This window comes from Somniosus microcephalus, chromosome 32 (genome assembly GCF_052327205.1).
Source record: "Somniosus microcephalus isolate GS21.2 chromosome 32, FLI_Smic_1.0, whole genome shotgun sequence".
Taxonomy (NCBI): domain Eukaryota; kingdom Metazoa; phylum Chordata; class Chondrichthyes; order Squaliformes; family Somniosidae; genus Somniosus; species Somniosus microcephalus.
Window position 1 is genome coordinate 36319146 of NC_141018.1, and position 24596 is coordinate 36343741.

At 50.5% G+C, this 24596-nt stretch overlaps 2 protein-coding genes across 2 annotated transcripts; both read left to right on the forward strand.

Moving 5' to 3' along the window:
• Positions 1-3264: 3264 nt before the first annotated feature.
• On the forward strand, positions 3265-18239 carry mfap1 (microfibril associated protein 1). Its single transcript, XM_085972428.1, has 9 exons — positions 3265-3455; positions 5286-5502; positions 6564-6693; positions 8851-9038; positions 11329-11437; positions 12101-12261; positions 12584-12743; positions 13257-13346; positions 16616-18239. Exons 1-9 carry the CDS (start codon positions 3374-3376, stop codon positions 16796-16798), a joined length of 1320 nt encoding a protein of 439 aa, XP_085828554.1. The 5' UTR covers positions 3265-3373; the 3' UTR covers positions 16799-18239.
• Positions 18240-18375: 136 nt separating this feature from the next.
• Positions 18376-23443, forward strand: hypk (huntingtin interacting protein K). Its single transcript, XM_085972429.1, has 4 exons — positions 18376-18575; positions 20150-20205; positions 21022-21073; positions 23045-23443. Exons 1-4 carry the CDS (start codon positions 18423-18425, stop codon positions 23138-23140), a joined length of 357 nt encoding a protein of 118 aa, XP_085828555.1. The 5' UTR covers positions 18376-18422; the 3' UTR covers positions 23141-23443.
• Positions 23444-24596: the final 1153 nt, after the last annotated feature.

Consider the following 24596-nt stretch of genomic DNA (forward strand, 5'->3'; position numbering starts at 1 on the left):
TCCACAGACACTGACTCTCACTGAGGTACAGTTCCATGGGCACTGACTCTCATTGGGGTATGGGCTCCACAGACACTGACTCTCACTGGGGTACGGGTCCCACACGCACTGACTCTCACTGAGGTACGGGTTTCTCACACACTGACTCTCACTGGGGTACAGGTTCCACAGACACTGACTCTCACTGGGGTGTGGGTTCCACAGATACTGACTCTCACTGGGGTACAGTTCCACAGACACTGACTCTCACTGGGGTACAGTTCCACAGACACTGACTCTCACTGGGGTACAGGTTCCACAGGCACTGACTCTCACTGGGGTACGGGTTCCACAGACACTGACACTCACTGGGGTGCGGGTTCCACAGACACTGACTCTCACTGGGGTGCGGGTTCCACAGACACTGACTCTCACTGGGGTACAGTTCCACAGACACTGATACTCACTGGGGTATGGGTTCCACAGGCACTGCCTCTCACTGGGGTATGGGTTCCACAGACACCGACTCTCACTGGGGAACAGGAGTCTATTTGCAGATTTAAAGCACAACAAACCTAGTCTTACGTTGCAAATAAACTAGATGTAGAGTTCTATCTAGCACAAATGGAGCAGTCTTTAATTGATAGCATATTGTCAACCTCCTACAGGGCTTCAATGCCCAGGATGTATTATATTTCAATCAATATTTAATATTATAGTTTACTATAGTAACGTACTAACCCCACCTACTGAGCGTTCCCATGTATTCTGTGGTGATAGAGCCCCCCTAGAGCTCCCTCATCAGTGACCCTCTGGTATTGCAGAACGTGTGCCAAGGTCCCAATCTCGTCTCGTCTTATCTCACCCTCTGTCCTGCCCTTCCCATCCTTGGAGGTGTCCTGCATCTTTCACCCCGAGTTCTCAATAAATATTTTTTTAAATCATTACCACCGCGCCTCATGAACAAAAGAAAGAAAGACTTTCACGACGTTCCAAAATGCATTACAACCAATTTTGAAGTGTGGTCACTGTTGTAATGTGGGAAACACAGCAGCCAATTTGCTCCTACAAACAGTAATGTGATAATAACCAGATAATTCTTTTTTTAGTGATGTTGGATGAGGGATAAATATTGGCCCAGGACACTGGGGATAACTCCCCTGCTCTTCTTCAAAATAGTGCCACGGGATCTTTTACGGGCAGACGTTTAACATCTCACCCGAAAGACGCCACCTCCGACTGTGCAGCACACCCTCAGTACTGCACTAGGACTGTCAGCTTGGATTGATGTATTTCAAGTCTGTGGCGTGGAGACTTGAGCCCTCAACCTTCTGACTCAGAGGCGAGAGTGCTAACACTGAGCCATCAGGTGAGGATCCTGGATATGCCTGAGCAAGTAGGGAGAAACTGTTTCCTCTAGCAAGTGGGTCGGTAACCAGAGGTCATAGATTTAAAAGAATTGGCAAAAGAACTAGAGGGCAAATGAGGAGAAACTTTTTCACACAGAGGGTAGTTGTGATCTGGAACACACTGCCTGAAAGGGCGGTGGAAGCAGATTCCACAGGAACTTTCAAAAGACAATTGGACATGTACTTGAAGAGGACTCACCTACAGGGCTAAGGGGAACGAGCAGGGGAGTGGGACTCGTTGGATAGCTCTTTCAAAGAGCCAGCACAGTCATGAAGGGCAGAGTGGCCTCCTTCTGTGCTGTAGTGTCAACTGTGGCTCAGTTGATAAGTCTCGCTCCAGAGACTTGAGCACGAAAATCCAGGCTAACACTCCCAGTGCAGTGCTGAGGGAGTGCTGCACTGTCAGAGGTCCCTCTCTTTCAGATAAGCCGTTAAACCGAGGCCCCGTCTGTCCTCTCAGGTGGACTTAAAAGATCCCACGGCCACTATTTTGAAGAGGAGCAGGGGAGTTCTCCCCGGTGTCCCGGCCAATATTTATCCCTCAACCAACATCACAAAAAAACATGATCTGGCCATTATCACACTGCTGTTTGTGGGAGCTTGCTGTGTACAAACTGGCTGCCATGTTTCCTACATTACAACAGTGACTACACTTCAAAAATATTTCATTGGCTGTGAAGTGCTTTGGGACGTCCTGAGGTCATGAAAGGCGCTATAGAAATGCACGTCTTTTTTTTCTCTCTTTCCCTCACAGCAATGTGGCAGGCCCACTTCTTTCGATTGCAGTGCCCAACATTTAAAACTATACTCACGCTGCTCACGATGCGGTCTCCTCTACATTGGAGAGGCCAAACGCAGATTGGGTGACCGCTTTGTGGACCACCTCCGTTCAGTCCGTGAGCGTGACCCCGAGCTTCCGGTCACCTGTCACTTTAATTCTCCGCTCCACTCTCACTCTCACTCTGACCTCTACATCCTCGGCCTCTTACACTGTTCCAATGAAGCTCAAGGTAAGCTCGAGGAACATGAGGTGCTTTACAGCCTTCCGGACTCAACATTGAGTTCAACAATTTCACACCATAACCTCTACCTCCATTTTTTCGGACGGCAGCTGTTGATGATTCGGCCATTCCCATTTACACCTCGTCTGGACCCATCTTTCGTTTCTTTACTTGTCCCATTACCATCTCCTTTTGCCTCGCACCATCATCCCTTTTGTCATTTAATCTCGCCTGTCTTCCACCCTAACGCAGACCTTCCCTTTTGTTCTTTCCTCCCGCCTTTCCGTGCCTCTGCACTTGCTTAAAACCTGTTACTTTTTCCAGTTCTGACGAAGGGTCATCGACCTGAAACGTTAACTCTGTTTCTCTCACCACAGATGCTGCCTGACCCGCGGAGTATTTGCAGCATTCTCTGTTTTTATTTAAGAACATAAGAACATAAGCAGTAGGAGCAGGAGTAGGCCATATGGCCCCTCGGGCCTGCTCCGCCATTCAATAGGATCATGGCTGATCCGAACCTAGACTCACGTCCACTTCCCTGCCCTCTCCCCGTAACCCCTAATTCCCTTATCTCCGTTTTAAATTTATTTAATGTTGCAGCTAAAACTAAGGGGTGCCCTCCATGGCGTTGCTCCTGGTGAGCAGGGTCAGGGAGACAGGCCCCGCCCCATCACACAAGCCACGCCCTTGCCACAAGCCCCGCCCATTTACGCAATCCCCGCCCCTTCCTTCCAGCCCCGCCCCATTGGCCCCGCCCCCTCGTTTCTGGCATCCTTCAACTAAGCCCCGCCCCCTCCGCTATTGCTCCGCCCCCTGCCGCACCAACAACCAATAGAATCGAGGGGCGGGGCATTGGTGCTTCTTGATGACATCGTCCCCCCGCGCCGGCAGTCCTCGCTGAGCCGCCATTTTGTGATTTTTGCTGTGATTTTTGTTGGAATCTTTTTCTCGTCGAGTTTTGTCTCCGGGACCAGCGGCGGAACCATGGCGGCCCCGATCAGCCTCAGCGCCAAGCAGCCGCCCATCCAGTCCACGGCCGGAGCTGTGCCCGTGCTCAATGAGAAAGGTAACGGAGCCCGGGGACTGAGGCCTAGGCCGGGCCCGAGCCGGGGGCTCTGGGGGAATCATAGAGTCAGAGCAGGAGGCCATTCGGTCCATCGAGTCCGTGCCGGCTCTCTGTAGAGCAATCCAGTCAGTCCCATTCCCCCGCTCTATCCCCGTAGCCCTGCAAGTTTATTTCCCTCCAGTGCCTATCCAGTCTCCCCTTGAAAACATTGAGTGTCTCCGCTTCCACCACTTCCGTCGGCAGCGAGTTCCAGGTCCTCACCACTCACTGCGTAAAAAAAGTTTTTCCTCACATCCCCCCTGTATCTCTTGCTCAAAACCTTAAATCTGTGTCCCCTGGTCCTTGTACCATCAACTAGTGGGAACAGCCTATCCAAACCCGTCATAATCTTGTCCACCTTGATCAAATCACCCCGCAACCTCCTTTGCTCCAATGAAAACAAATCCAGATTCTCCAACCTGTCCTTGTGGCTAAGATCCCCCATCCCCAGAACTATTCTGGTAAATCTCCTCTGCACCCCCTCTAGTGCCTTCACATCCTTCCTAAAGTGTGGTGACCAGAACTGGACGCAATACTCCAGTTGAGTCCAAACCAGCGCTTTATAAGTGGGTGAGGCCGGGAGGGTGCGGGTACGGGCCAGGCCGCTGCTCACACTCCCACCCGGGCCTCCCTCCTGTGCCGTTGTCTGTCTGATGAAAACTCCTCGGGACGCTTTGCTCCATTTACAGGCGCTGCAGAAACCCAACCAGTTGTTTATTCTGGCGCCCGCTCTGAAGCTGAGCACCCCCCCCCAGGCCCAGTCACACGGAGGCCATTCAGCCCATCCAGCTTGTGCTGCAGAGTCCTGCCACCTTTCGTTTCTTCCCCCTTCACACACACACACACACACACACACACACACACACACACACACACAATCCCCACAGTGCAGATAGAGGCCATTTGGGCCCATCGAGCCTGCACTGACATATATCCCACCCTATCCCCGTAACCCCACGTATTTAATCCCCTAACACTAAGGGTCAATTTATCATAGCCAAATCAACCTAACCCGCACATCTTTGGACTGTGGGAGGAAACCGGAGCACCCGGAGGAAACCCACGCAGACACCGGGAGAATGTGCAAACTCCACACAGACAGTCACCCGAGGCCAGATTTGAACCCGGGTCCCTGGCGCTGTGAGGCAACAGTGCTAACCCCTTCAGGCACCTTTGCCCCTCCCCAAACTCCTGCTGCCCTCCCAGGCTTGAATCCCTCTACGGGGATAGAATTGAAAAGTAGGGAAGTTATGTTAAGTTTGTATCGAACCTTGGTCAGACCAGACTTGGAGTACTGCATACCATTCTGGTCGCCATATGGATGTAGAGGCACTGGAGAGGGTGCAGAGAAGATTTACAAGGATGATACCAGAAATGCGAGGGTATACCTATCGGGAAAGGATGAACAGGCTGAGTCTGTTACCTCTTGAAAAGAGAGAAGGCTGAGGGGGTGACCTAATAGAGGTCTTCAAAATTATGAAAGGTTTTGTTAGAGCGGATCCTCCTTCGAGTACCTCAGCTGTTTCACCCCAATGCCTCTCCTTTAAAATCCTCATTCTTTACCGCACCCAGCCCCAGCCCAACATTCTTCCTGAGATAGCCTTCGCTCTTTTCCACCCTCAGACTTTGCACTGAGTGACTCCTCGCCCATGGTGATTTTAATCTCCATCTCAGCTCAGCCACAATGTAACTGGTGTGGGAGCCCCGGGACCCAGGTCAGTTGTTGTTACTGATCCCCCCCAGTTACTGTAGATAGACCCTTGTCTGAACGCAGCTGCCTTCTGTGCCCAGGTGAGGTGTCGATGGAGAAGGTGAAGGTGAAGCGCTATGTCTCCGGCAAGCGACCCGATTATGCGCCGATGGAGTCCTCGGACGAGGAGGAGGAGGATTTCCAGTTCGTTAAGAAGCCGAAAGATGCGGAGGCGGAGCCCGAGGTGAAGGAGGAGTTGGCGAATGACCCTCGTCTGAAGCGTCTCCAGAACCGGCTCTCTGAGGATGTCGAGGAAAGGTGAGAGAATCCGGGGCCTCCGGGCAACACGCAGGGTCTGGGGCACCCGGGGTCTGCCAGGCGGGTCCTGATTTATTTTTATTTGTTCGTGTTCTGTTTACAAATTTACAGAGCTCCCTGCTTAAACATATTGCCTGGTCCTGAGCCACACAGAGCAGGGAAGGTCCCAGCCTGGGCTTAGCTGAAGGTAATGGGGGAGCTGATCAGTGGTTCCAGTGCCCCTCGGTTGGGGAGTAAAAAAGCCGCCAGGATTGCTGTTCCTGATTTTGATTTTGAGTCTGAGCCCATCCTCAGCTGACACAGCTGGGATCACTGGGTAATGGTAGTGTTAGAGATTAAGATTGAGAAATGGTAAGACAACTCATTTTTCGAAAATAATCCACTGATAAAATCTGCAGTTAAATCTTACGGTTTTGCAGTCTTCAATTCTAACAGTACAATGTCGGTGCAAAGGTTAACTACAGCCTGCTTCTGGGCCAGGCTTACACATGTTTACGTTCAGATTCACTTTATCACTAAACTGGAGACACTCTCGTTGTTTTGGTAGCATGGCTACCTTTATCTGTGGCTCAGTGGGTAGAAGTCACACCTCTGAGTCAGAAGGTTGTGGGTTCAAGTCCCACTCCACATAAACCAGGCTGATGCTTCAGTATGGTACTGAGGGAGTGCTGCACTGTTGGTGGTGCCGCCTTTCCGGTGCGACGTTAAACCAAATCCCCGTCTGTGCGCTCAAGTGGATGTAAAAGATCCCACAGCACTATTTGAAGAAGAGCAGGGGAGTCCTCCCCGGTGTCCTGGCCAATATTTATCCCTCAACCAACATCATCAAAAAACAGACTAACTGATCACTTATTCATTGCTGCTTGTACAATTTGGCTGTTGCATTTGCCTCCTTAAGAACAATGACTACACTCCAAGTGGAGCACTTTGGGACATCCTGAGGATGTGAAAGGCGCTATAGAAATGCAAGTTCTTGAATTTTTGAAGTAATGTCCAATATCTAAGCTCTGTTGTTGCTCTGCGGGAAGATGACTGGTGGGTTTCCTCTGATGTTCCTGCAGGCTGGCCAGGCATCGGATGATCGTCGAGCCAGAGGTGGTGATGGAGGCGGAGTCGGAGGATGAGGACGAGCAGTGGAACGTGGATCGGGAGGACAGCAGTGAGGAGGAGGAGGAGGAAGTGGACGATGAGGTGTGTACAAGTCGCACAAATAACGCTGAATGGGAAAACGCGAGTGCTGGAAATTTAAAACTAAAATGGGGGAAGGTCCACGGCAGCACGTCCGTGTCTGGAAGCGAAGAGACCGGTTATGGATTGGGTGGAGACTCTGAGTCACAGACCTGGTGCAGATTCTCTCCCCAATCACGAACCTGTCTTCTCTTTTTTCAGGTGCTGACCGGTCTGGACTTTTCCCGAATGTTCTGGGTTTAATTTTACCCGGTGATGGCAGCTGAGGAAAGGCAACACAGAGTGGTTGAGGCGAATCGCACCAATGGATTGAAGGGGAAGCTAGATAAGCACATGAGGGAGAAAGGAATAGAAGGATATGATAGGGTGAGATGAAGAGGAGTGGGAGGAGGCTCGTGTGGAGCAGAAACACCGGCACAAACCAGCTGGGCCAAATGGGTGGGAGGGGGGAACTGATTTACTGTCTGACGTAAGAAAACTACTAGGCACTTGGCCTAAGCGTTAAACAAAGCTTTAATCAACTGTTTTACAACATGGAGGCCTAGTTGTGTCCTTCACTAGTTCCTGTTAAAGAATGTCCTGAGCAAGCTGGGCCCGTGCCCGAGTATTTATACTCTCCCTGGTCAGCGCCACCAGCAGGCCGCCCAGTATTATTTCATAAGTTATTTCCACATGAATGACAAGATTCATGTCACTGTCCATTGGATTGGGGGGGGGGGGGGGGGGGTGGTGGGTCGTCTTTACGAAGTATTTACAGCACAGAAACAGGGGGACATAGACAGGCTAAGTAAGTGGGCAGAGATTTGGCAGATGGAATACAATACTGGAAAGTGTGAGGTTATACACTTTGGCAGGAAAAATCGTAGAGCAAGTTATTATCTTAATGGCAAGAAACTGGAAAGTACTGAAGTACAAAGGGATCTGGGGGTCCTGGTGCACGAAACTCAAAAGGTTAGTATGCAGGTGCAGCAAGTGATTAAGAAGGCCAATGGAATGTTGGCTTTCATTGCTAGGGGGATAGAATATAAAAATAGGGAGGTATTGCTTCAGTTGTACAAGGTATTGGTGAGACCGCACCTGGAATACTGCATACAGTTTTGGTGTCCATACTTAAGAAAAGACATACTTGCTCTCGAGTCAGTACAAAGAAGGTTCACTCGGTTAATCCCGGGGATGAGGGGATGGACATATGAGGAGAGGTTGAGTAGATTGGGACTCTACTCATTGGAGTTCAGAAGAATGAGAGGCGATCTTATTGAAACATATAAGATTGTGAAGGGGTTGGATCGGGTGGATGCGGGGAGGATGTTCCCGATGATGGGTGAAACTAGAACTAGGGGGCATAGTCTTAGAATAAGGGGCTGCTCTTTCAAAACTGAGATGAGGAGGAACTACTTCACTCAGTGGGTGGTAGGTCCATGGAATATGCTGCCCCAAAAAGCTGTAGAAGCTACATCATTACATAAATTTAAAACAGAAATAGACAGTTTCCTAGAAGTAAAGGGAATTAAGGGTTACGGGGAGCGGGCAGGAATTTGGACATGAGTCTAGGTTCGGATCGGTCATGGCCCTGTGGGTAGCGGAGCGGGCCCAGGGGCCGTGTAGCCTGATCCTGCTCCTATTTCGTGTGTCTAATTCTGTTAGATTCAGGAGATGGTTCTTTGATAGTAGATTGGCGGTTAGGATCAGATCAGCCATGATCTTATTGAATGGCGGAGTGGGCTCGAGGGGCCGATTGGCCTACTCCTGCTCCTGTTTCTTATGTTCTAGGCCATTCAGCCCAAAAAGTGCATGCCGGTGTTTATGTTGCACATGAGCCTCCTCCCACCTCTCTTTATTTCATCCTTTGATTCCTTTCTCCCTCGTGTTTATCGAGCTTCCCCTTAAATGCATCTATACTATTCGCCTCAACCACTCCCTGTGGGAGCGAGTTCCACATTCTCGCCACACTCTGGGTAAAGAAGTTTCTCCTGAATTCCCTATTGGTTTTATTGGTGACTCTCTTGTATTTATAGCTTCTAGCTCTGCTCTCCCCCGCGAGTGGAAACATCTTTAACTTTAGTTGTGTTGTTGTGACTGTGTGTGGACAATGTCGATGAGCTGTTGGGGTTAACGAGCCCAGGCACATTTACAGCTGTACCCCCTCTCGTGCTCCGGCAGGAAATCGAGCGTCGGCGCGCCATGATGAGGCAGCGGGCTCAGGAGAGAGAGAACGAGGAGTCTGAGCTGCTGGAACTGGAGGACGAAGGCAGGTCTGGTGAAGAGTCGGAGGAGGAGTCGGAGTACGAGGAATATACGGACAGCGAAGACGAGACTGAACCCAGGCTGAAGCCTGTCTTTATCAGAAGGTATGATTCATCTGTAAAGCTGGCTAACCCACATCCTTTCTCGTGAGTGACTTGCAAGGCTGGGTGAGTGTGAAAACAGCCCGCAGTGTTTGTGGGTACACAGCACAACACCACCCTAACATTACCAACCCCCGGGATACAATTGGCAATATCACTCAGGCCACAGGCTGGCTGGTGCCGGAAATAGAAAGACTGTCACACTAATGCAGTAAGGGACACTCTTCTGGGAACGAAGCGAAGGCATTTTGAGCAGTGTAGAGGGAGCTTTACTCTGTATTTAACCCGTGCTGTACCCATCCTGGGAGTGTTTGATGGGACAGTGTAGAGGGAGCTTTACTCTGTATCTAACCCATGCTGTACCAGCCCTGGGAATGTTTGATGGGACAGTGTAGAGGGAGATTTACTCTGTATCTAACCCGTGCTGTACCTGCCCTGGGAGTGTTTGATGGGACAGTGTAGAGGGAGCTTTACTCTGTATCTAACCCATGCTGTACCAGCCCTGGGAATGTTTGACGGGACAGTGTAGAGGGAGCTTTACTCTGTATCTAACCCGTGCTGTACCTGCCCTGGGAGTGTTTGATGGTGCAGTGTAGAGGGAGCTTTACTCTGTATCTAACCCGTGCTGTACCTGCCCTGGGAGTGTTTGATGGGACAGTGTAGAGGGAGCTTTACTCTGTATCTAACCCGTGCTGTACCTGCCCTGGGAGTGTTTGATGGGACAGTGTAGAGGGAGCTTTACTCTGTATCTAACCCGTGCTGTACCTGCCCTGGGGGTGTTTGATGGGACAGTGTAGAGGGAGCTTTACTCTGTATCTAACCCGTGCTGTACCTGCCCTGGGAGTGTTTGATGGGACAGTGTAGAGGGAGCTTTACTCTGTATCTAACCCGTGCTGTATCTGCCCCGGGAGTGTTTGATGGGACAGTGTAGAGGGAGCTTTACTCTGTATCTAACCCCGTGCTGTACCTGCCCTGGGAGTGTTTGATGGGACAGTGTAGAGGGAGCTTTACTCTGTATCTAACCCGTGCTGTACCTGCCCTGGGAGTGTTTGATGGGACAGTGTAGAGGGAGCTTTACTCTGTATCTAACCCTTGCTGTACCTGCCCTGGGAGTGTTTGATGCTGACACTGGGAGTCTAAAGTGGAAACTCTTCCATTCCCAACCCAACGCACCTCATCTTCATGAGCACATAGGATTTAAAAGAAAAGCTATGCTCTTAGCTGTGTAGAATCTTGTGCTCGGTATAGTCAGTGCAGCCCAGTAATCTGCAGGCCCTGGGATATTTACTGGAGATTTCCCAAGAGTCGTAATTGGAAGTTAATTGAAGCCGTTTGACGTCGAAGGAAGCTTTTGTTGTTCACGGTGCGGAGGGACTGGGACTGGCTGCCGGCCATCTCCTGACATTGCCCCGAGCTGACAGGTCCAGCAGTGGGTATTCTTCTTTGCCTCTCTGATCCCCTGCTCACTAGTTCCTGCAGGAAGGCGCTGTTGATTGGGAGCTCAGCAGTTGTGGGGAGAGAGAAAGGGAGAAGGTGGAATCTGTGCTCTGCTGTTCTGGGCCAGGCTGTTGGCCAGCTTACAATTAAATGAATTAGAGGCTTTTAACATTGGACGGACGGCTCCCCTCAAAGCTCAGCTGGTTACGGCGATGGACTCTGACTGTGAAGGCCTTGGGTTCAGTCCCTGGGCTGTGCAGAGTTAGTTAGTCACAGTTAGAAGCAGTAAGAGCGCCAGTGGTTGCAGTTCCTGTTGTCATCTGTGGCTCAGTGGGCAGCACTCTCGCCTCTGAGACACAAGGTTGTGGGTTGAAGTCCCACTCCAGAGATTTGAGCCCATAATCCAGGCTGCCACTCCCGTACAGTACTGAGAGGGTGCTGCAATGTCAGAGGTGCCATCTTTTGGATGAGACGTTAAACCGAGGCCCCGTCTGCCCCTCGGGTGGACGTAAAAGATCCCACGGCCATTATTTTGAAGAAGAGAAGGGGAGTTCTCCCCGGTGTCCTGGGCCAATATTTACCCTTCAATTAACATCACTAAAACAGATGATCTGGTCATTATCACATTGCTGTTTGTGGGAGCTTGCTGTTTGCAGATTGGCGGGTGCGTTTCCTACATTACAACAGTGACCACACTTCAAAAGTACTTCATTGGCTGTAAAGCGCTTTGGGACATCCTGAGGTTGTGAAAGCTGCTATAGAAATATATTTTTTCCTATTTCTTTCATCTGAGGTTTGTACCATGAGCCAGTCTGTGCGGGTCTCCTGACTAACGCCCCCTTCTGATTTTGCCCAGGAAGGACCGAGTTACTGTGCAGGAACGCGAGGCTGAGGCCAGCAAGCAGAAGGAGCTGGACCAAGAGGCAAAGCGCTTGAGCGAGGAGCAGCGCAAGTACACGCTGAAGGTAGTGAGCGCAGCCTGCAGAACGCGGCGCTTCACTGCTGTCTGTCGGTTCCTGTTCTCCGACACATGTTCCAGCAGAGGTCGCTGACTAGGGATCCGGAGCGGGCACCCTGGCTGGTTTCACCCTCCCCAGCACAGGGGCCTCTGCAGGAAGCATATTTTTTTAAACAGGCGGTGGGGCGATTTGTGGGGGTGGGAGGGGAAGATCGGTGATTCGATTTTGGGGGTGTGGAGGGGGGAAGGCAGCGACAGGTGGGGGGGAGAGCAGTACTGGGTTTGGGGAGGGTGGAGGGGGGAAGGCAGCGACAGGTGGCGGGGGGGGGGGGGGAGAGGGTGGAGGGGGGTAGGCAGCGACAGGTGGGGGGGAGAGCAGTACCGGGTTTGGGGAGGGTGGAGGGGGGAAGGCAGCAACAGGTGGGGGGAGAGCAGTACCGGGTTTGGGGAGGGGGGAAGGCAGCGACAGGTGGGGGGAGAGCAGTATGGCGGGGGGAGGGGGGAAGGCAGTGACAGGTGGGGGGGAGAGCAGTACCGGCTTTGAGGGGGGACAGCAGTACCGGGTTTGGGGTGGGGTGGGGGGAGAGCAGTACGGGGTTTGGGCGGTGGAGGGGGGCGGTGCCGGTGGTTTCCGAGCTGTATTATTGAGCGGTGATGGTATTTTTTGCAGATTGTGGAGGAGGAGGCCAGGCGGGAGATCGAGGAGTCGCGGAGAACTCTCTCTGCTCTCGATGCTCTGAACACCGATGATGAGAACGATGAAGAGGAGTACGAGTCGTGGAAAGTGCGGGAACTTAAACGCATCAAGCGGGACCGAGAGGAGCGGGAGTCGTGAGTACTTGTGCTATCTGTGTTTCACCTACTCCTACTGTATTTTATCACATATATACCACCTCTTCATAAAGGCTGCATCCCCATGCCTTGCAGAAAAATAATCAATTGGCATATAAGCCACATACCCAACTTGCCCTTTGCTGAAAGGTTACAAGTTGGTAGAGCATTTCTGAGCCGTGTGCGTCCTATATATGAGTCAGTACGGTAATTCTGACTGAGTAAAATTAATCTCACTTTTCCTCTCTGTCTGTGTGGATGAAGTGATTATTTTGTGATTGTGAAAGGTCTTTTCCTGTTTAATGGTCTCCCCATTTTGCAGCATGGAGAAGGAGAAAGCTGAGATTGACCGGATGCATAATCTGACGGAGGAGGAGAGGCGAGCAGAGCTTCGAGCCAACAGCAAAGCCATCACCAACAAGGCCAGCAAAGGAAAATACAAGTTCCTGCAGAAATACTACCACAGAGGAGCCTTCTTCATGGTGAGTGGGGCTGACACAAAACACAAACTCCAATATTTTGGGGTTTCCTGATGGCTCAGGTAACCGCTGCATCAGCCCTATTCAGTGACTCGTGCTGGCAAGTGTATGTGGGGACAGGATTGGGCTCTGCTGTGGTGCCCTCCACAGTAGAATACAGATGCTGACACTCGCTGCCTGGCATCGCCCAAGAGTAATGGCCATTCGGACGAGTTACAGACTGGCTGCCGATGCCTGTGGAACCAGGCCCCAGTGAGAGGCAGCACCTTTGGGAGATGGAGAGGACAGCCCTGATCTCTTTGGGAGATGGAGAGGACAGCCCTGATCTCTTGAGGGGCGTTCGAACAAGGGATGATTTCTGCGTACACTGGGCCGTTGAGGGAGTTTTGTTACAAATTATGTTTAGTCTGTCCTGGGAATACACCACTCGTTAATAGGTCTGTACCTCCCTCTAGTATGTCGTACCTCCCTCTAGTGTGTCAAACTAACTGATCCTCTTGTTTACCGTTTTAACAGGACGAAGAAGAGGATCTGTACAAACGGGACTTCAGTTCTCCGACGCTGGAGGACCATTTCAACAAGACCATCCTGCCCAAAGTCATGCAGGTACTGTGCACCTGGATCAGCAGAGGTCACGTGCCCAATTGGCACTTGCCTTGCTGTAGCCCAGATAAGCAGGTGCCTTCCGAGCACTCGACAGGGCCAAGTAAAGGCTGCGCCCTCACCGCGGAGGAAAGGGATAGCGCAAAGGTCGGGGGAGCCTATGACAATCGAAAGAAAGAAAGACTTGCATTATATAGCGCCTTTCACAACCTCAGGATGTCCCAAAGTGCTTTACAGCCAATGAAGTACTTTTTGAAGTGTAGTCACTGCTGTAATGTGGGAAACACGGCAGCCAATTTGCGCACAGCAAGCTCCCACAAACAGCAGTGTGTTAATGACCAGATCATCTGTTTTAGTGATGTTGATTGAGGGATAAATATTGGCCCTAGGACACCAGGGAGAACTCCCCTGCTCCTCTTCGAAATAGTGCCATGGGATCTTTTACATCCAGCTGAGAGAGCAGACGGGGCCTCGGTTTAACATCTCATTCGAAAGATGGCACCTCCAACAGTGCAGCACTTCCTCAGCAATGCACTGGGAGTGTCAGCCTGGATTTTTGTGCTCAAGTCTCTGGAGTGGGACTCGAACCCACAACCTTCTGACTCCGAGGCGAGAGTGCTGCCCACTGAGCCGTGAGCCAAAGAGACTGGTTTTACAGGGAGGGTGTCCCAGAGAGTGAGGCTGCAGTGCCTGAAACAGCAGCCACGGGTAACGGGGTGGGGAACAAGGGGGTCAGCTGGTACCAGAAGAGCAGAGGGTCCTTGCGGGGACAGGCGGCTGAAGGATGTTGCTGAGGTCTCGGAGGAACTTGAGAACATTCAGTAGAAGCGGAGCGAAACCAAGGGTCAATTGGAGGCACTGTTGCCTCACAGCGCCAGGGACCCGGGTTCGAATCCGGCCTCAGGCGACTGTCTGTGTGGAGTTTGCACATTCTCCCCGTGTTTGCGTGGGTTTCCTCCGGGTGCTCCGGTTTCCTCCCACAGTCCAAAGATGTGCGAGTTAGGTTGATTGGCTATGATAAATTGACCCTTAGTGTTAGGGGGATTAAATACGTGGGGTTACAGGGATAGGGTGGGATATGTGTTGATGTAGGGGTTACGGGGATCGGGTGGGATATGTGTCGGTGCAGGCTCGATGGGCCGAAATGGCCTCTATCTGCACTGTGGTGTTTCTGTGTGGGTTTCTGTGTCACTAACCTACACTTCAACCAAGGGGACATGAACAGCAGGTCGGTCAGCATTTGAAAGAGAAAAGACAAATTCACGTTTCACGTGGAGACTCTTCAGCAGAACGGCATCTTTTTCAATGGAGGCTCCCACCAGGAGCGTTAAAAGAACATAAGACGTAGGAGCAGGAGTCGGTCACTCGGCCCCTCGAGCCTGCTCCACCATTCAATAAGATCATGGCTGATCTGATCTTGGCCTCAACTCCACTTCCCTGCCCGCTCCCCATAACCCTTGACTCCCTTATCGTTCAAAAATCTGTCTATCTCCACCTTAAATATATTCAATGACCCGGCCTCCACAGCTCTCTGCGGAAGAGAATTCCAAAGATTCACGACCCTCTGAGAGAAGAAATTCCTCCTGGTCTCTGACCACTGCCGTGCGCTTTAGAAACATAGAAGATAGGAGCAGGAGTCGGCCATTCGGCCCCTCGAGCCTGCTCCGCCATTTAATGAGATCATGGCTGATCATCCAAATTCAGTACCCCGTTCCTGCTTTCTCCCCATATCCCTTGATCCCTTTAGCCTTAAGAAATATATCTAACTCCTTCTTGAATATATTTAATGAATTGGCCTCAACTGCCTTCTGTGGTAGAGAATTCCACAGGTTCACCACTCTCTGGGTGAAGAAATTCCTCCTCATCACTGTCCTAAATGGCTTACCCCTTATCTTTAGACTGTGACCCCCTTCCGCGCCGGGGGGGGGGCTGGAGTGCATTATCAACCCGGACAACCAAATTCTAATTTAATTTGTTAAGGTTTATTTAAAGTTTTATTAATTTACAGACAATTTGTTTAAGCACCCAATCAAAAGAGTAGACTGTGACCCCTGGTTCTGGACTCCCCTGCCCTCAGGAACATCCTTCCTGCATCTAGTCTGTCTAGTCCTGTTAGAATTTTATAAGTTTCAATGAGATCCCCTCTCATTCTTCTAAACTCCAGCGAGTATAAGCCCAATCGACCCAATCTCTCCTCATACATCATTCCTGCCATCCCAGGTATCAGTCTGGTGAATCTTTGCTGCACTCCCTCCATGGTAAGAACATCCTGCCTTTCCTGGCAACGCCCCCATCTGTTGTGAAAGATGGGGGAATGCAAAACCTCGGTTGTTCCCCACGTGCGACTCTGTCACTAGTAACGTGTGCAGAGAATCGTCGACTGAGTCGCGTCTCCCTCCGTGAGATTAAAGTCAAAGAGAAGAAAGCCGCGAGTGCTGGAACCCGAGCAGATGATGGAGGACACTGTCTTTCCTTGTAGTTTTAATTTTGTTTTAAGCCCTTTTCTTTTTAGACATTAGAAATTTCAGTTACTGAAGGGGAAAAATGGTGATCAAAAAATTTCAGATGAAAATTTACGCAGCGAGTTGTTGTGATCTGGAACGCGCTGCCTGAAAGGGCGGTGGAAGCGGAATCAATAATAACTTTCAAAAGAAAATTGGATAAATACTTGAAAAGGAAAAATTCACAGGGCTATGGGAAAAGAGCGGGGGGGCGGGGGTGGGTGGGAGTAATTGGAGAGCTCTTTCAAAGAGCCGGCACAGGCCCGATGGGCCGAATGGCCTCCTCCTGCGCTGTGAGATTGTATGACCGATGGGCTGCATATTTCCAGCACTCATGTGGGCAGCACGGTGGCATAGCGGTTAGCACTGTTGCCTCACAGCGCCAGGGACCCCGGTTTGAATCCGGCCTCGGGCGACTGTCTGTGTGGAGTTTGCACATTCTCCCCGTGTTTGCGTGGGTTTCCTCCGGGTGCTCCGGTTTCCTCCCACAGTCCAAAGATGTGCGGGTTAGGTTGATTGGCTATGATAAAAATTGGCCCTTAGTGTTAGGGGGATTAATACATGGGGATAGGGTGGGATGTGTGTTGGTGCAGGGGTTACGGGGATCGGGTGGGATATGTGTCGGTGCAGGCTCGATGGGCCGAAATGGCCTCTATCTGCACTGTGGGGTTTCTGTGATTCGCATGAAATTCGCCTTGCTGCTGTTTGAACGAAAGTGGTTACCTGTTTAAACTGAATTTGGGTTTCATTTCTCCCCCCCACCCCCACCAGGTCAAAAACTTTGGCCGTTCAGGCCGGACTAAATACACTCACCTAGTCGACCAAGACACCACCTCGTTTGACTCGGCCTGGGCGCAGGAATCCGCTCAGAACAGCAAGTTCTTCAAGCAGCGGGCGGCCGGTGTGCGCGACGTCTTCGAGCGGCCGTCGGCCAAGAAGAGGAAGACCACGTAAATCGCGAGGGTGCGCTCTGACCGCACGGATTGTGCGCTCCACGGCAAGCGTCAGAACTCTCGCACACTGAACTTTACCACCCCCCTGGTTCCAGCCGCCCAGTGTCGCGCGTGGAATTTAAAGACTTTAAAAAAAACTCTTAGTGACTCTTTTTGTTGAAACGTTGTTTTCCCCTGTTGAAAATGCTGTTCACCTGTAATTTAAACCCACTTTTTAAAGAAAGGAAAACATGTTTTCTGAAGTGTTTAGAACTGTGTAATAATATATCCTCTTCACTTCCTGTTATGTCGGGTAAGATAAAAGCTGCGAGTTAGCAAACTTATAATCTCCTGGCTTCATTATCCGGGAAAGGGCTGCACACCATCCTGAGGGAGGGACATGTGTGTTCTGGCAACTATCTGGTATAACCCTGCACATTGTACTGTAAATCAGTACCTGGGATTCTATCCATCCCTCCCTCCAAAGATAAGTAGCAATTACAGCATCAAAGGATCAAGAAAGTGTATCAGAGCAAGTTGTTGTGATGTGCAATGTGCTGCCTGAAAGGATGGTGGAAGCAAGATTCAGCAGCAACTTTCAAAAGAGACCAAACACAGATTGGGTGACCGCTTTGCGGAACACCTCCGTTCACTCTGTAAGGGTGACCCCGAGCTTCCGGTCGCCTGTCATTTTAATTCACCGCTCCATTCCCACTCGGACCTCACCGTCCTTGGCCTCTTGTATTGTTCCACGGAAGCTCAACGTAAACTCGAACAGCACCTCATCTTCCGATTAGGTACTCTGCAGTCTTCCGGACTCAATATCGAGTTCAACAATTTCAGATCATAAGCTCGGCCCCTATTTCATTTTCTCTTGTAATTGTTCCACTCCTTTCCCCTCCCCCCTTTCCTTTTGTTTCTCTCTCACACCTGGCAGCTATCTTTTGCCCTGCCAGTACACTTTACACCTAATCTCAGCCTATTACCATCTCGTCCAACTTCTAATCTCTTTTACTTCTTTTGTTTCTTTTATTTTGTCCGATCGCAGCCCTGTCTTCGATCTAGTTTCTTTCCAGTTTTGAAGAAGGGTTCGACCCAAAACGTCAACTCAAATTTCTCTCCACGGATGTTGCCTGACCACCTGAGTTTTTCCAGCATTTTCTGTTGTTATTTCAAAAGGGAATTGGGTCTGATGCAATTAAGGGGAAGCTAGATAAGCACATGCGGGAGAAAGGAATAGAAGGACATTTTGATGGGGTGAGATGAAGAGGGATGGGAGGAGGCTCGTGTGGAGCATAAACACCGGCACAGACCCATTGGGCCGAATGGCCTCTTTGTGCTGTATAACTCTATGACTAACAGAATTTCAAACTTTTAAAGTTATTTCAAAAGTTTTGTAAACATTTCCAGGATAAAATTCTTTTTTTTCCCTGTATGCATTAAACAAATTTAAATTTATAAAACTGGCATTAGTTCAGTCAATTTGGGGCAAACATTAATTTGTAAATAAACATCCAAACTCGCATGCGCAGCAGAACCCGGAAGTAGCGGTGCCTGACGTAATTTGCGGGGTGGGGCAACGTGCGCGCTGACGCGAGTTCTGGCGGCGGGGTGTGCGCGCTGACGCGAGTTCCGGCGGCGGGGCGATGGCGGAGGCTGATGGCGACCTGGACCTGGAGAGCGAGGAGGCCGAGCGGCCGGCCGAGAAACCGCGCAAGCACGACAGCGGCGCGGCGGACCTGGAGAGGGTGACCGACTATGCGGAGGAGAAGGAGATCCTGAGCTCGGACCTGGAGACGGTGAGGGCCCCGGGGTCAGGGGGGCAGCGTGGGCTGATGGAGGGGAGGAGGCATGTTGGCCTTTATTGGAGGGGCGAGCTGTAGTACAAGCGTTAGGGAGTCTCAGTGCAATTGTACAGGGCTTGTGGAGGGCGATGGGATGGGGATAAACAGAAGATAGGAGCAGGAGTCGGCCATTCGGCCCCTCGAGCCTGTTCCGCCATTCAATGAGATCATGGCTGATCATCCAAATTCAGTACCTGGTCCCTGCCTTCTCCCCATATCCCTTGATCCCATTAGCCTTAAGAAATATATCCAACTCTTTCTTGAATATATTTAATGAACTGGCCTCCACCGCCTTCTGTGGTAGAGAATTCCACAGGTTCACCACTCTCTGGGTGAAGAAATTCCTCCTCATTTCTGTCCTAAATGGCTTACCCCTTATCCTTAGACTGTGACCCCTGGTTCTGGACTCCCCGACCATCGGGAACATCCTTCCAGCATCTAGTCTGTCTAGTCCTGTTAGAATTTTATAAGTTTCAATGAGATCCCCTCTCATTCTTCTAAACTCCAGCGAGTATAAGCCCATTCGACCCAATCTCTCCTCATACATCATTCCTGCCATCCCAGGTATCAGCCTGGTGAATCTTCGCTGCACTCCTTCCATGGCAAGAACATCCTTCCTCGGATAAGGGAGGGGTGGGGAGAGTAAGGTTGGATGAGCAGGGGGAGGATAGGGAAAGGAGAGGGAGATAGGGGGTGCAAGGGGAAGAATGGGGATGAGGGGGATAATGGGGGGGTGGAGGAGAATAAGGTGGGTGTGTGTGGGTGGAAGAGGGATGAGGAATGTGGGGAGATGGAGAATGAGGGATGGGTCATGATCTCATTGAATGGTGGAACAGGCTGGAGGGGCCGAATGGCTTCATGTGAGGGGGTGGTGGGAGGGGTATTGGGATGGAGAATGAGGTGAGAGGGTCTAAGGGTAAAGGGGAGATGGGCAGGTGGAATGGGGATGAGGGGGGTGTATGATGGAGGGGATTGGGAAAGGTGGAGGGCAGATGTAGAACGAGGGTGGGAGAGTATGGGAAGGAGGCGGGAATGGGATGGGGATGAGGGGGTGAAGGAGGGTATAATGGGGAATGGCGGAGGAGTGGGGAAGGTGGGACGGTATGGAAGGAGGAGGGGGGGATGGATAGGGAAAGGGGGGGATGGACGGTATGGTGACAGTATTGGGATGGAGAATGAGGTTGGAAGGTCTGATGATGGGGCGGAGGGGGTGTATGATGGGGTGGATGAAGCTGGGAGAGGATGGGAGGTGGGAGAGGAAGGATGAGTAGGGAAAGAAAGACTTGCATTTATATAGCGCCTTTCACGACCTCAGGATGTCCCAAAGTGATTTACAGCCAATGAAGTACTTTTGAAGTGTAGTCATTGTTGTGGGAAAGGGGGTGATGGAGGGTATGGTGGGGATGTTGGGATGGAGGGGAGAAGATGGAGAATGACTGGGGAGTTGGGAGGCTATGGTAACGATGGGGGTGTGGGGTTTATTTTAACAGCGAGTGTGGATTGTGACCTCTGTGTGTTTTTGTCCCCAGGCAATGTCCGTCATCGGAGACAGGAGATCCCGGGAACAGAAAGCCAAACAAGAAAGGTCTGAATCTCCAGTTGAATCCGCGCACTGTAAATAACTCTAGCTTCGGTCACTGGGGAGTGTAACACTTTCCCATTTCAGTCAGGCTCCTGCCACAAACCTCAGCCCCTGGTTCCAACTCCCTCCATGGCTGCTCGCTGGGGCTGAAGCTGACGGAACTCTGCCTCGGTGCATTTGATTTCCACCCCAAACACTGGCTGCCTCCTCTCCTCGCTCAATCCGACCACCATTGAAAATCACCCTCATGGCCTTATGACCTCCCAGTGATCCCTCGTATTCTGAGCTCGCCGCCACCCTCACTGCCTGCTTCCTATTCCCTAATAGCCCACAGCCCTTGCTGACCTCCTGACTCCCAGTGCCCCAGAGCATTGATTTCAGTATCCTCATCATTGTTTACAGATCTATCCATGGCCTCACCCCATCCAACCTCTGTGACCTCCTGGTAGTTATACCTTCTAGATCGCGCCCTCCCTGTTCTGAATCTGGCCGCCACCTCACTGTCAGTGATAGAACTTCGGCCATCATGGCCCTGCACTCAGGAACTCTTTACCACACTAACCCTCCCCCATGCCCCACATGGTCACAAGCCACTGTGTCACCTCCCCTAACTCTTCTCGTGATCAGTGTTTGATTTCCTCTCCTCCCCGATTCAGCCCCTTGGAATAGCTCGTCGTGAATAATTATTTAAGACCTTTTTTCCCCATTGCTCGGGATACGATCCCAGAGGTGAAAGCACACGTTGCGGTAAGCTGTGTCTTGCATTACTGAGCCTGCTAAAGAACTGGGAATGATTTTTTTTCCCCCTCTGCCCTGCAGGGAGAAGGAGCTGGCAAAAGTGACCATCAAGAAGGAAGATGTCGAACTCATTGTAAGTCATGTTTGCAGCTGTACAAAGCATTTGTTTGCATTTCGAGGCAGCTCCCCAACACGATACCGAGCCATATCAAACACGGGAGATTCCTGCCCTGCCGAGGTCCCTTGGGGTTAGACATAAGAACATAAGAAATAGGAGCAGGAGTAGGCCAATCGGCCCCTCGAGCCTGCTCCGCCATTCAATAAGATCATGGCTGATCTGATCCTAACTGCCAATCCACTATCACAGAAACTAATCCCTTGCCAGCGCCATCCACACATAATAGAAATAGCCGAGGTTCCTGCTCAGTACTCGCCGCCTGGGCACAGGCGGGTCTGTACTCCTGGGTTGGAGTGTAAAAGCAGGGAAGTCCTGCTACAACTGTACAGGGTATTGGTGAGACCACACCTTGAGTACTGCTTACAGTTTTGGTCCCCTTATTTGAGGAGGGATATACTTGCATTGGAGGCAGTTCAGAGACGATTCACTAGGTTAATTCCAGAGATGAGGGGGTTGACTTATGAGGAAAGGTTGAGCAAGTTGGGCCTATACTCATTGGAATTTAGAAGAATGAGAGGTGATCTTATTGAAACATATAAGATACCGAGGGGGGGCTCGACAAGGTAGATGCAGAGAGGATGTTTCCCCTCATGGGGAAATCTAGAACTCAGGGCACAGTTTCAGAATAAAGGGTCGCCCTTTTAGAACTGAGATGAGGAGGAATTTCTTCTCTCAGAGGGTCGTAAATCTGTGGAATTCTCTGCCCCAGAGAGCTGTGGAGGCTGGGTCATTAAATACATTTAAGGTGGAGATAGACAAATTTTTGCAAGATAAGGGAGTGAAGGGTTATGGGGAGCGGGCGGGGAAGTGGCTTTGAGCCCAGGATCAGCCATGATCTTATTGAATGGCAGAGTAAGCTCGAGGGGCCAAGTGGCCTATTCCTGCTCCTATTTCTTTATGTTCTTATGTAAGAGTCAGAGCTTTCAACAGAGCCAATGCATTTAAGAGGAAGCTAGATAAACACATGAGGGAGAAAGGAATAAAGGGGTGAGATGAGGAGGGGTGGGAGGAGGCTCGCGTGGAGCATAAACACCGGCATGGATCCGTTGGGCCGAATGGCCCCTTTCTGTGCTGTAAACACTGTGTAAATGTACAAAGCATTTTTTTGCAGTTGGGTGTACAATCAGTTCATTGTGTATCCCAGGGATTGGAGTGTAAACCAGGGATCGTGTCTTCAAATCTCACTGCACCCTCCGTCCTATTGATTTAAGTTGATAGCCGGGGATCAGAACAAAGTCATTCATTTGTTTTTTTTGTGAACACGCTCCCCTCAGCAGGTTGTGGGTTCAAGCACCACTCCAGGACTTCAGCCCATGTCTAGACTAACGCTTTCAGGGCAGCACCGAGGGACTGATGATTTCTTAGCGATGCCGTCTTTCGGGTGCAACGTTAAACTGAGGCCCCCGTCTGCCGGTTCAGGTGGATGTTAAGAACCCATCACACGCAGGGAGATTCCCTCTTTCAGCCAGACAACTGAGCTGGTCATTTATCTCATTGCTGTCTCTGGAGCAGAGTGGCTGCAGGCGGTGTTAATCGGTGCACGCCAATAATTAATTGATTGAAAAGCTGTGTGCGGTTCTGAAGTGTTCGAGCGTTAGATAAACACGGAGATTTCTTGGCTTTATAGAATCGTGTAACACAGGAGGAGGCCACTGGGCCCGTCTGCCTGTGCCGGCTCTGAAAGAGCTCTCCGATTAGTCCCACTCTTCCCACAGCCCTGCAATTTTTTCCCCTTCAAGTGTTTATCCGATTCCCTTTAGAAAGTTAGTATTGAGTCTGCTTCTATCACCAGATCGTAACAACACGCTGTACAAAAAAAAATGTCTCCTACATAACAGGTCAAGCACAAGGCGCTGAAGGTGAGGGGCACCCACACGGAAATCACCTCCACAGAAAGATTTACTTTTAACACTTTTTTTTTCACAGATGAACGAGATGGAGATCTCTCGAAGTGCAGCAGAGCGTGGTCTACGGGAGCATTTGGGAAATGTCGTTGAAGCCTTGATTGCTCTCACTGACTGAGGTCACAGAGTGTTCCTTGGGACTGTTTCGGAGATGTTTGGCGGGGGCCGGGGAGGGGGCAGAGAGATTGGGGCGAGACGTGAATAGGATGAGACCTCTGGGCAGGTTCGTCTATTTAAACACTACCCGCTGTTTGGTGACAGGATTGGGACGGTCTCTGTGAAATGAATGCTTTGCTCGTCCAAGTGCCTCTCGTCGCGACCCAGCGCTGAATCCTGAAGATGGGTCATAACCTTCCAAATGGAAAAAGATTAAAAGGACTCAAAAACTTGAACCAATAAAATGCGAGCTCACTTGCTCAAACCTGGCCTCGCTGTGTGATTGTCTCTGGGGATTTTTAGAGTGTGGAGGGGAAGGTTTCGATGGCGATGTTAAGTGTAAAACGGACCCTCCTGCAGTGACTGCTCCACACCAGTCGCTTGTACACAAAATCAATGGGGATGAGGACAACCATTTGGCTCATCTAAAACCATCCTTCAATTCCTATTCGAACACCCAACCGTTTGATTCCAGGGTTCCCCCGCCCCTACCCACAGTCCAGTCTGTGTGTCGATCACTCTTAGTGTGAAGAACTCCCTGCTATTAGTCCTAAATGTGCCTATTGCCAGTTTGAAACCGTGACTCCTGGTTAATCTCTCACAATTAAATTTAACGCAAGATTCTGGATTCTCCTTTTCCACTTGTCACTTTTTTTTTATACCTTTTTATTAAAGGTGCCTCCTATTCTGGCTGGTTTCGCTGCTGTTTTTCCGTAATTCTCCTCAAACACGCCCCGTGGCTCCTCTCGGCACTGCGTCCAGAGCTGGAATATTTTCCTTGCGTCAGAAGTGGGCAGCTCGAGTGGATAAGGCCCTAAAAAAGCTGATGGAACACTGGGTTTAGTGGCACGAGGTAGAGAGTATAAAAGGCGGGTTGTCGTAGGGAATCGATAGTTTTAAAAAAGAAGTTGCATTTATGTAGCGCCTTTCACAACCTCAGGATGTCCCAAAGCACCTTGCAGCCAATGAAGCACTTCTGAAGTGTTGTAATGTGGGAAACGCAGCAGCCAATTAGCGCACAACAAGCTCCCACAAACAGCAGCGTGTTAATGACCAGATCATTTTTTTTATTATTCCAGTGATGTTGAGTGAGTGATCGATACTAATATGAAACTTCAGTAAGGCCACCGCTGGAGTATTGTGTGATAGAGAGGGCGCAGGATCACTGGGCTGAGGAACTTAACCAATTATGAAGAAAAGATTAGATCAGAGGGGAACTACAAAGTGATTTGATCGAGCTGTTTAAAAATTATGAACTGTTGGAAAAGAGATCAAAATACACTGTTTTCCAGTGATGGAGGGTTCTTGAACAAGGGGTAGATAGAAGATTAAATGTAAAGTCCTAGGGCAGACAGCAGGAGAAACTTTCTTACACAGAAGGTTGAGCGGCTGTGGAACGCACGACTGGAGTTAGTGAT